The 13,248-nt window shown below is 37.6% G+C and overlaps 1 protein-coding gene across 2 annotated transcripts in view; it reads left to right on the forward strand.

The window, feature by feature from the left end:
* The window catches only part of chchd6a (coiled-coil-helix-coiled-coil-helix domain containing 6a), a 64,800-nt gene that overhangs the window by 1,757 nt on the left and 49,795 nt on the right, over positions 1 to 13,248 (forward strand). For both annotated transcript variants that reach the window (XM_039652949.2, XM_039652950.2), the window contains exon 5: positions 1,056 to 1,200. In XM_039652949.2, the coding sequence (XP_039508883.1) occupies positions 1,056 to 1,200 (145 nt within the window). The remainder of the gene's footprint in view (positions 1 to 1,055; positions 1,201 to 13,248) is intronic.

Below are 13,248 nucleotides of genomic sequence, written 5' to 3' on the forward strand. Positions count from 1 at the left end.
TCATTAATTACTCACCCCCATGCTGTACCAACCCTGTAAGACCTTTGTTCGTCTTCGGAACACAAATGAAGATATCTTTGATTAAATTTGAGAGGTGGATCACTGCTACATAGGCTCCTAAAAGGATTGAAACTTGACGGCCCAGAAAGTCATTGAAGAAAATGTTTAAATATTCCATGTGACTACAGTGGCTCAACTATAAGTTTATCAAGCGACGAGAATACTTTTTGTGCGGAAATAAAAATTATAAATAAATCTATATACAGTATATACATGAAAATATTTCTTGAATATATACAAGCATGTGTGTGTATTTATTTATATATATAAATAATTGTACACAGTGCGCCCACATATATTATGTAAATACAAATTTTTATTTTGGATGCAATTAATCGTGATTAATCATTTGACAGCCCTTATTTTATTTACTTGGTGGTTTTTTTATCATTCAAATTTGGCTGGGTGGCTAATAACACATTTTTCTGTGGTGTGACAAACTCAGAACACATTTAATTTGGACTTTTCAAGGATTTTAAAACTAAATATTTTCCAAATAACATTTTAAAATTGTATCAATTTAACTGAGTCTCTTTGTACATGAAAATATAATTACTAGCTTTTTAATTTTATGAAGATCATATTTGGTTGTCTGTCTGGCATGAAAAAGTGTGGCATCAATCAAGTTTTTAATGTTGTTTATACGACAAAACTGTTGCTGACATTTTAAAACACTCGACTTGCATTTTTTACAAATCTTTGATTTATTTATAAATGTATAAATTTGTCATTTATTATGCTTCTAATCTGACAGTATACACAAATGTCTAAAGAATAGCTCATAAATATGAGTACTAAGTACTGTAGTTCCCTTAAAGGATAAGACTGTAAATTTGAATGGGACTCACTTTTTCCTGGATTTTCTCCAAGTGTGAATCATAGTTGAAACGAGCACAAGAACAAAGAGCAAAACACTGTGGTAGGTTTAAGAACAGCAGTGAGTGAATCATGGCTTGGCAACATGCATATAAACAAATCTGTGTGTGCTTGCACAGGTATGAGCAGCAGCAGGCCATTATACAGGAGGAGTTGGCCCGGATCGCACGCAAAGAGAGAGAGGCAGCGCGGCAGGACATTACTCGAGCGGTGCAGAGAGAGCGAGTACAGACGCGGCAGGAGTCTGAGAAAGCCAAACAGCTGGTGAGACTCTTCTACAAACACTTCAGCACAATACTTCAGGACAGAAGTAAAACTGTGCATGCAAACACACTCTGACTCCACTGCACCCAGAGACAGGCAATGGAAATACGTGCATATGCATTGATTTCAGTATACCTTTTATCTATTCACTAAGATTTCTAAAGACTGATATCAGTTTAGTTTTCACAATCCTTCCTTGACTGGATGTTTTAGCAACAGCTGTAGATTTTGCATGTTTGATTAGTTGCATCAGTTTAAATGGTTCGTTTGAATGAATCATATCAAAACTCTGATTTAACTATTTGTTTATCATCACTCAAGTATTGTGGTATAATATGTTAAAAAGAAAAAAAAATAGCATTTAATAACACTCATTTTAAAACACAAGCTAAATTATGATTGGATAACCCTCATTTGAAACCAAATGAATGACTAAAAAAGACATCTGAGATTGCAAAAGCTATTTTATTTTGAAAAAAATATATCTATATTAAAAAATATAATAAAACTCTGAATTTATTTAATTGCTGTTGCAGCTGTTTTTATAAATGCCAAAAGCACAATCTCTGTCATTTTAACGTCACTTTAACATTTAGCTTTTTTGGCTGATTGTTTTCTTAGCTTCATCAAACATTTATCTGCGTTCAAATTGCCAGACTAGTTCAGGCAGCAAATAAATATAGTTTTAAAAAATGGGGAAATTAATTACTTGTATTCTTATCTCCCTTCATTTTCCAGTTTGAAAGTTTTTCTTTTAAGTCCTGCAGGCGAGAAATGTTAACCTGGTCAAGTCCCGGTCTGAGAAACACACAGCTGCTCTCTTGACACGGGTGAAATTGGCTTCTTTGAATTCCACTCAGTTTTTTTCCCCTTTGTCCCGTCTTCCACTTATTCTCTTCCACTTATTCAGGTCCTTTAGGGATCGTGTCCCTCATTCTTAGGCCCCTGGAGGGGCAACCTTATCAAAGAGTTACGCATCACACGTGTCGTGTTCTAGCAGACGTTGGACTGAAAAACTGTGTGTGTGTGTGTGTGATGTTATACATGTCAGCCCATACCCGAGGATCCTGTGGTACGTGTCTTGTTGGTGTGTCTTATCTGAGCTCTGACATGTTCTGGACACTTAATAGAAAAGCTTCCCCTGGGCTCAAGCTTTGAAGAGTAGACGTGTGTGTGTGTGGATGTAGGTTTTGAAGGTAATTATAGCTCAATCCCCCTATTCATCCCTGAGCATCTCTCTCTCTCTGAACCTCAGTGTCTTATTAGCAGATGTGTGGAGATGCCCGGATGTCACCCCAAGTTCCCTCAGCTGAGATTTTGATGTTTGTGTGGAGTTCAGTATGGATCTGTTCTTTTTGATTCTAAACGGGTTTTGCTTCATGACACTGCTGTTTGTTTTATTATTATCTACAGTGCTGGTCAGAATTATTTGCTTCCTTGGTAAATATGATCAAAGATGGCTGTACAAAATAAATCTGCATTGTTTATCCTTTTGATATTTTATTTTTTAAAAATGCAAAAATCTAACCTTTTAAGGAAATAATAATAGAATTTAAAGTGAGGAGAAAATCAGATTATGAAATAAATTTATTTTTCTCCAAAACACACTGGGAACAATTATTTGCACCCTTTTATTAATTACTTTTTGCAACCTCCCTTTTTTTCTCCTATAATGCCTGATGAGTTTAGAGAACACATCCAGATCCTGCAGATTCTCAGATCAGTTCTCTTCAGCCCACTCATTTTCCATAGGGTTTAGGTCTGGGAATGGGATGGCCAATGCAGATGCTTGGTTTTTCATTTTCGTTTTGATTTTGCTGTTTGTTTTTGGATCGTTATAAGATTTCTTGCTGAGGCTGTCAGCTTTAGATTTTTTATCTGTTGGTATTTCATGGAATCCATGATGCCATGTATCTGAACAAGATGTCCAGGGGTCTCGTTTATAAAACATGCGCGCGCACGCACAAAACGGGTCTGGAAACGTTCGTACGCCAGTTTCCATGCAAAGGTTGTGATCTATAAAAAACAAACTTGATGGGAGAATGTGCTCACGTTTAAGCAAACTCCATAACTGGAGACAAAGGGAATTGGCGACACCGATGGTGAGCTGGAGTTAAATGTCTTTTTGGTCACTTTTAGACCGAAAATCTACAGAAAATTATAGCCTATAGGCTACAGAAAGATAGTAGCCTACAAATTTAATTTCACTCACCAAGCCAATCACTTGAAGCCAATATCCATCCCTTCTTAAGCGTCCGCGCCAGCAAGCGCGTTGGGCCGTTTAGTGAAACTGACGCACATATATCATAATCAAGATAATAGCAGATTGTCTTTCCATGCAAATAATGCACAACCATGTCAATCTGTTTCCATTAAAAACATAAATTAATTAAAAATACTATTTGGCCAGTGGAAAAGATTGAGAAAATCTTTCTCTTACACGAATTTGATTTATTCATTCAAAAACAAGGCAAGGATAGAGGCTACCAAAAAAAAGAAAAATTATTGTGACACGGCACATCTGTATTCATTTTTTCCCAACGTCTTGTACCTTAACATGTGGAATCACGTGAATGAATAATCATATGCAAATGATATGCAGATGAGGTTATGCATATTTAAACTAGGCGTTGTAAGCTCCATATATGGTTATTTAAGGGTGGAGACGCACATGTGCACAATCTTCCGCTGACTGGGATTTATAAAGTGAATTCTGCGCAGGTTCTGGCGTACGCACTGTTTTTATAAATCTGAATATTTTTTTGGCGTACGCCATTTTTGGCTTTCGGACGCACATACTCTTTTAGTAAGGATCCTACGCACATTTTTATAAATGAGACCCCAGGACCTCTGGGAGGCTCACAAAATTAGGCTCAGAGCATTAAAGATACAGCAGAGTATTTAATTTTAACACATGGGGTACTTTTTTTTTATCCCTGTGTGCACCAAACCCATATTAAGTGTTTGCTGCCAAAAAACTTTTTTTTTCCATCTGACCAAAGCAAAATATAAACAATAATGTAAACATTTTCTAAAAGATTGATACATTCTTTTTTTACTTACTTCTCCATGTTGTTCCAAACATTTATCACCGTAGAACACCTTGGACTTGTTTAGCAGAAAGTCCATGCTGCTTCTATGCAATGAAACTGGATGAATTTTGTTTAACAAACAAATATTCAGGAACAAAAGGTATTTCAGTTTTTCTCCTGGCATTTGAAAGCTGAAAAGCCCATTTATTTCACTTTTCTACTAATGCACTATTTTACGGTTAGTGGCATTTTATTTTTTCCATTTAGCGCTGTTTCTTTTCTCCGTGGCTTTATAGCCCTAAAAGAACAAACCTGCGAGCCATCAGCTGCATGCAGTGGCTCTGTGTGATGTAGATGTAATGGGAAGTCTTATCATTAATCAGAATGAAGCTCTGACATGGCGACTCCTCTCTGTTCTGCTGGTGCGTTTCAGAGCGCAACATCAAGGTCTGCGCCTCTAAATATTCATGATTATCAATAATGTCCTGATCGCTGGAGACCTCTCTTGTTAAACACGGCATGAGTCATGGTGAGATATCAGCTCAGCCATCTGAGGAATTGATCCTTTGTTATCTGTTTCTTGCAAAAGGATGTTAAAATATTGAAATGACAGTGTTATCGTAATAAATATTAGAAGAGTGTGACAGCATAAATACACCTTGATTTGGTGTCTATTGGAAATTTGAAATGAGTGGCAGGAGTGATGGCGGGCAGTGTTGTCAGTTGTCATAGGATATGATTGATCAACCCCAGGGCCCGTATTCATAAAGAATCTTAATGCAAAGAGTCGCTCCTAGTGACAAAATCCTAAGAAAATTCTTAGAAATGTGGGCGTTAACTCTTAAAATGAAAGAAAAAATCCTAGTAAAGAAAAAAGTAATTCAGAAAGCATCTTAAGTATGGACAAGGACATTTAAGAGGCTTAAAAGTTTCTTTAGCAGAGGAGAAAATGACAGAAAGGAGAAGAAATGTGTTGCAGACAATAGATGACTCACATTAATAAGACTACATAGATTGACACTCATCCCGAATTTTCCTTTAAGGATCATGGCCTTATGTTCATCCACTAACTGGGCTAACACTGTTCCTCTGTCCAGTCAGGCTTTCTCATCCTTCTTGGTTTTGATTCCATGTTTGTCCATGGAGTAGTTCACTTTTAAAAAAACTTTTGCTGATAATTTACTCACCCCGTGTCATCCAAGATGTCCATGTATTTCTTTCTTTATTCGAAAAGATATTAAGGTTTTTGATGAAAACATTCCAGGATTTTCTCCATATAATGGACTTCAATGGGAACCAAACAGTTCAAGGTCCAAATGAGAGTTTCAGTGCAGCTTCAAATGGCTTTAAACGACACTAGACGATGAATAAGGGTCTTATCTAGCGAAACGATCGGTTATTTCAAAATTAAATTCAAAAGTTTAAGTTTTATAAGCCCAAATGCTCGCCTTGCTCTGTTCTGTGATGCGCGTTCATGACTCTTTTATCGAGTCATTTGAAATGACCGATCGTTTCGCTAGATAAGACCCTTATTCATCGTCTGGTGAAGCCCTTTGAAGCTGCACTGAAACTCTCATTTGGACCTTGAACCGTTTGGTTCCCATTGAAGTCCATTATATGGAGAAAATCCTGGAATGTTTTAATCATCATTTCTTTTCAACTGAAGAAAGAAAGACATGGACATCTTGGATGACATGGGGGTGAGTAAATTATCAGCAAAAGTTTTTTTTTAAAGTGAACTACTCCTTTAAGTTCGTCGTGCTGTTTGTTCATCCCCAATGATTGGCGTAATTGTGAGATTATTTCAATAATCGGAAAAATAAATAATTAGCCCTTCTTTTGACTCTTTACTCACGTTTCTATATTTGTATGTTTCTTTTCCCGCTCATAGTGTGAATATGTGCATCTGAGATGTTTTGCCTTTTCGTTTTCACTTTGTAAAATATACCTATAAGCTTCCACTTGTAGTGCTTTTGTTACACATTGTCTTACAGAAAGGGGGTGGCAAAATATATTAAAATGTCACCTCCACCCCTGCACGCTCACTCAGACTACAGTAACACTCTTTCTGTGAAATGCACTATTCACTGTCTGTTCATCCCTTTCCATCCATCTGCCAGGGTCTGTGCAGATGCCCTCCATGAGCTCTCACGGTACATGACAAGCCTTTACAAGATTAATCCGAAATAACGTATAGAGAGAGGTGGTTAGAGAGAGAGAGAGAGAGAGATTGTGCGTAATTTCTCTGCTCTTAAACACATTAATGCCTTTCCCTGGCCTGTTGGCGGGTAGAGGTGATAAGTTGCATTTGCATTTGGCACTCTCTTTCCACAGTTCCATTAAAAAGCTGGTCTCATTAACACCGCTTCACGCTCGCCGCCGAGCTGCCCGCCTGCTCCTCTAGCTCAGTTGTTACTTATGCATGAGAGATGCTAAAATAATCGGAGTGCTTCTATGCCTGGCTTATCTCTTTGTGATAAGGACTCTGATCCTTTTCCAACCTCTCGTATCTGATTTTGCGTCAGGTGTTTTTGAGTGTACCTGCCGATGGTATGACATCATCGCACAAAGCTTCACACTTGCGTGTGAATGGAGGCTGTGGGGGCTCACTTCCTGTTGCTCACTATAATCAGGTTGAGCAGTGATTTATGGAACGATATCACCATAATCTATACATGTATACATTCTCCTGACCAGTATTTTGGTGTTACCCGAGTACTTTCTTGGCATTTTTACATTGTGGGTTCTTTTCTTTGAAGATAATGCAGTCCTTACAGTAAAATGGTGTGAATTCAGTTGTTAGACACTAGATGGCAGAATAACTCTTCAACACAATGTCTTTGTCTTCATTTCTGCCAAATCTCAATACAACGCCCAAGAGGTCTTCAGTGCTAATTACTATTGTAAAATGTGTTTCAGGTACACCATTATGGTATTTACATGTGGAATAGCAGTCAGTGTTTTGGTCTCCTAAAATTACTTGTGAAAACATGGTGTAGTTCTAATGGAGGCAGGACCGATTTTGAGCTGACAGGTGTTGATTTGATGGACATGAGAGTATTAAGATGAGTAGCTTCAGTAGCTTGTAGTGTAGAGTCATATTTATCTCTGAAATGAAAATGAACAGCATCAGAGCCATGATCTAGCATTTAAGTGCATGTTCCAAACATGTGTAAAGTGAAGTGACTGTGCATGTAGACCTCTGCCATCTGTAAACTTGCTCTTCCAGCTCAGGTCAACTGATTTTGTGTCCAGAATTAGCTGGTTTGGTCTTCATTTCGTTGAGCAACGTTTCACATTTTCTCACCAAAATGTTTCTGCTGCATGATTGAAGTTTTCCCTTGCATAATGTTTAAACTTGTTCGTTTTTTTTCTTTTATTAACTACATTTTAGTGACATGATGAGGAGGCTGTGATATCAGATTAGCAATGCTAGAACGGATTTGATTTTCGCCCGCATTTGTGTGTGCGTATGCGTCCACTATTTTATGTGTTTGACATTAAGAACAGTATATATTATGTCGCAGTACGTTTCAGATGATTAAAAAATGGGACTTCTAGTCTAGAAAATATGTATATTTATATATAAAAATAAATAACACACTGTGTGTATATGCTGAAATTATATACGGTATGTGCGTATAAACTCCAACCTCATAACAGACCTCATCACAGACATCAACATTTCCCCCCAAACCCAAGATAACAATAAGCACGCGCCGCACCTTGTGAACAATTCATTCCTTGGTTTATTTATTTACCTACTTTTCATCTCCCCTTGCTGTGTAGTTTATCAGAGAAGCTCAGTGCGAGTAATCCGGTGCGGCGGGAGAGAGAGAAGAGAGCCGTTCTGGTAGCAAAGTCCTATCAGTAATTGTAATCTCAGGCCTGACATCTTCCTGCATGCAAAGCCATTAAGACTCCCGCGCTCTCTGAGCTCAAGCCAGGCCAGAGCTCAGGTAATTGCCAGCGGGGCCCGCGGCAGGCAGGTGGAGTGGATAGATTTTATCCCGTGCTCCCTTCGAAGTTTCTTCCGTTCTTGCGTCGCTGTTCGAGCAGGAGTCTGGGATAAGAGGGAATTAGGTGCAGGATTAGGTCTTGTGTTGTCTCTGTGTTTGTAAGTGTTTACTTATCACTCTGTCGGAAGGGCTTTTATTTTTTTTTGAGTGCGTGTCACAGGTTTTTCTGGTAAGCGTCTTTGTGTCAGTTGAGAATGATTTCCTTGTTTCCATGTCAACCTCAAAACGGCAGAGTTTATGAGAACCGTATGAATTTGTTTGAAACTTTTTGTGATTTACAAAATGGATTAATTATTTGTCGCAAGAGGCAGATTTGAACTGGAACAAAACAAAGACTAGATTCAAACCAGTATGTTCTGTGTGAGCACCTAGGTTTAACATTAACATGAGCAGTTTAATAGAAACGTTTTTTTCTGTTTTGTCAATGAAAAAAAATAGGAGAACGGAAGAGACAAATCATTTCGGCTCAACATATCTGAAAAATGTGCTAGGCATTAGGCTACAACCTTTTTTCTTTTCAAGGCTAGCAAAATAGAATTAATTTTAAAGAGAAAGTTTGTTTTTGGACTTTTTTTGTCACTTTAAGGCTATGTTCACTCTGGAAAGCTTAGTGCTCAATTCTTATTTATTGCTCAGATTAGTTTTTTTATTTATTTTTTGCTTGTCTGTAGACATTACTTTTTTAAATGTTGCCAGTATCAGATTTGAGTGTGAATTGATCATGTTCCTGAACTGACCCGTATGCGCAAATAACAATAACAAGACAATAACTTCATACGGTACGGAGCTAAAAATGGCTGATGTGCCGCGGAAGCCTTAAATTTGTGCGATGAGGAGGATGAAGATGAGGGAAAAGCATAGTTTACCCTCAAGTTTTGCTTGTATAGAGCTGTCACGTGATCCTTATGCTGCGTTCATGTGCTATGGTAATTATGGTAAATACCAAAAGCCGACGTGGAAAATGCACATGAACACCCCCTCATGTGGTATTTTCTACTGGGCAACTCGTAGAATATTTCGATTGACGAGTTGCCGAGATGAGAACCTTTGATCTTTTCAAAATGGCGGTGAGCACCGCGAGAGTCGTGAATGGTAAAAATATATACTATTCATGATCTAGAATATATACAGCATATTATTTACCTTTTGAGTTTTGATAAATCATTTTCTTGTTGTTGCAGATGACTTAAGCCTTCTAAAATAGTTTTAGCTAAATAACAGGTCTGGATCTCCATCTTTTTACCACATTACGACAACAAAAGCACTTGAACGCAAAACACTGGTAAATACCAGTTCACAAGTGGAAAATATCCTATTTTCCATAGCATGTGAACGCAGCTTTAGACCTTATACCTGTCCCTCCACTGACTACCGACTACCGGCTTTCTTCCATATTAACCGAGTGACCAAAGAACTACCGGTATGTACAATTTTTGGAGAGACTCCTTTCAGCACATAATTATGACGAATGTTGGTCTAGTAACGCTAAAAGTCGCATAAATTCTGTTCAGACTGAGGTTGCATTGCAAAACATCCGACCTGTATCTGATTTAGTACCACATATGGAAGTGGCCCAGATCAGAATTAAAAAACATCAGATTCCATTAGGTTTGTGCTGTTCATACTGTCATGAGAAAAACCCATCTGTCACATATGAGCCAAAAAATTTGGATTCGCATCACTTTTGCATGCAGTTAGAACAGTCTTATTGAATACAAGATTTAAAAGAGGAATAGGATTGAACTGGATTTAAACCTTAATTTCCCATATGAGCACCTAAATGTGTTTGTTCTAACCTCTAGCTCACGTCTGGCTTTTATTGAACATTTTAATAGAAAAGTTTATTTTATTTTATTATTTTTTTTTTGCAGTTTTATTGACCTCAAAATTGTAAATTTGATTTTGCCTGCTTTTGGCCTTTCTTAATTCCTGGCTTTTTTTAAATAATCTGGCAGGAGATTCATTTCAAACCTGAGTTTCCTGTATGAGCATCAAGGCTCAAAATGTCTGAAACATGTGTAAACCACTAGGCCACAACTCATTTAATACAACTAAACAATTTAGTTTCAAAGAGAGATTTTGTTTTTGTACTTCCCCCTTTTTGGTACTCCCAAAAAAACTTTGCACCACATGCGCTAGCCCACATCTCTTGCTTTATTATACGGTTATTCTGAGATCTCTTATTTTGGTAATTTTTTGACCTCAAAATTTGAAGGGGGACCGCAAATTATTTTGGGAGAGAGAGAGAAGATCGAATTGGGACTAGACTCAAATCCACATTTCCCATATGAACGTGCTAATTGCTAGGCAACAACTTTTTAAAGATGTCCTTGAGCATTTTTAAAAGAAAAAAAAGCGCAACAATGAAACATGATGGGGAACGATATCATTTAGGGGCAGACGACCCCTGAAAGCGATCAGGATAATGATTGCTATCTGAACGCTTTACCCGCCATTCAGTAAAGGAAGATGAGCATATAAATCTTTTATACCTCATGAGCTTTTGACCGTTCTGGGCTGATTCCTGTGTCTCTCCCTCTGGTGCCAAACGAATCATGACCCTCTGTCAAATAGTTCTTCTGGATTTGTCTTGTTGCTCTAATCTCTTTTCCCTCATGTCATCAATATCACGTTCAAGACCCTGCTCGAAAATGACATTGGCTCTCGCAGGCGCGGTGGTCGGATCGGGCTCAGATAAGAGCCGTAACGTCGGCAGAGAAATTATTCATTGCAATGGCACGAGAGAAGCAAGTGGCCCTTCCTTCTCCTCCCCAGACGACCACAGCGGCATGCACTCTGAGTAGTCAGTTTGAATATTAAGTGCTAATTTATTGCCTAGCCGGGAGCTACGTGTTAAATAAACGCAGACGAGTAAATAGACGAGGAAAGCGGGAGGGAAGCTGTGCCCAGATATCAGATGGCAACGCAGCACATCCAACCTAGAGGGGATGACGGAGTATAAACACACACCGCAGGACACAACAGATGCACTGTGAGTGTGTGTGTGTGTGTGTGCAAGAGACGGATCTGAGAATACGTGACAACCGAGTTTTAATCACATAGCCTCCAAAACTTGAAATTAAATTAAATTAACCTGAATCAGTTTTTCATATGACACAGGTTAATCAATAGCCGTATGGCAAGACCGTTATCTGGACGTTTCATACTGGGAGAGCATTTAATTGCGGATTATCATTACCAGAGGTGGTAATAAATAGAAACGAGCAGTTTTAATTATGTTTTCGAGCATGGTGTGAGATTGAAGCATTTTAACTTCCAAGTTACATTTTAGTTTTGACTGGAAACAACTAATGCTAAAACTTCAAATATTATTGAGAACTCTGCCGTAGATGCTATAAAATGCTCTGGTTCTCAACTTTTTTGGCTCCACAACAATAATCGAAGTATAAAATACTCCTAATCAATATAGTATGTTGATATTTTAACTGTTTTAGGAAAGCAGTATATTCAATTTGAGGAATCTTACCTGATGATCATCTTGTAAGATTGGATTCACACACAGGCAAATCGTAAACGTAGCGGAAACGTCTTAGCAACGTTTTGCTGATCAAATGCTTTAAACAAATCCTCCAATTGTAAACATGTATTACAGACCTAAATTGGGATGCAAACAGCCGTTATACATGACTTGAATTAAATCAGCCTTGGATTGGTTTGATAATATCGATGATTGAGAATTATTGCACCTTCATCGAGCCAGTGTTAATATTTATACTATTATAATACTGTATTTATTAATAAATGGGAAACACCAAATGTTGAAACTTTTACTATAATTGCGAACCCTGCTCTAAGATTCTATATTTCAGTGGTTCTCAACCTTTTTGACTCGCTACGTTTTTTTTTTTTGTGATGTAATGTTTTTTTTACTCTATTTCTTCCAGATGAATTAAAAAACTTTTTCCCACAGATTAATTTTTTAAGCAATCTGTCTCATTGTTTACTCAAGTATATATATATATATTTTTAAATCCATCTCATATTTGATCCAGAGAGCAACTCTTTCCAAACTTCATGAGGAAACTTTAGGTGTGATGGAGAATAATAAATGCATAATGTAATGTGTTCAGCAGCCTTCAGTTCAACATTCCTCCAGTCTCTTCACTTCTTCTTGAGCGTACGGCCTGTCACTTTGCATCTATCCTGTCCTGGGTGCTGTGTTCCAGCCTAACGCACACGCATGCACCATTGTTTACGGTAAACCCAACTCCGAGCAGGGCTCATTTCTAGACTTATCAGTGTAATTCATGCTTGCCTGAGTATTATCAGCCTGCTCCAGATCCCAAACAGAGCGTTACATGAGTGCAGCACGCCCATCAGATTGGCTTTGTCACCACAGAGAATTTAAAGAGGATAAATAAAGAAATGACAAGGCTTGTGTGTAGTCAGGAGCTGTGTGTGTGTGGCTCTCAACAGGCTCTGCGAGTTCTTTGAGACTGAGTGATGAGTTTGCCATCATCAGACCAGCGGGGAGCAAACTCTTGATTCTTTAGCTAAGTCACTTTTAGGTCCTCAAGCGGCTATTTTAGGCTGTCTAGTCTGTCGGCATCATGGTAACAACTTTAGTAGCTTTGTAAATGCCATTTTATATAAAAATCTACTTATAAATGATCATGTTTCTTTTTTATTCAAATGTGTATGACTGAAACTAAAATCTTATTGGATGAGCTGCAATCAAAAATGTTTAAAAATAGCCAATATATTCATGCCTCTGACCGCACATCAGTTGAAATCTATATTAATGTGCCAATTTATATTAATAGCCAACAGATAGGCTGACAAACTATTACTTGGCAGAAGAACTGTTTATTGTTATTAAAACATTGAATTATTTATTAAACAATGGTGTGTTTTATCATATTGCTGTTTTGCCATTTTAGGAAAGCAGTAAATGTTTTTTTTAGCAATATATTGCAGATTAACAAATGCTTTATTTGCAAATATTCCAAATGTATTGGAACATTATAGACTATAAA

The sequence above is a fragment of the Pimephales promelas genome, chromosome 20 (assembly GCF_988280905.1).
Source record: "Pimephales promelas chromosome 20, fPimPro1.hap1.1, whole genome shotgun sequence".
Lineage (NCBI taxonomy): Eukaryota > Metazoa > Chordata > Actinopteri > Cypriniformes > Leuciscidae > Pimephales > Pimephales promelas.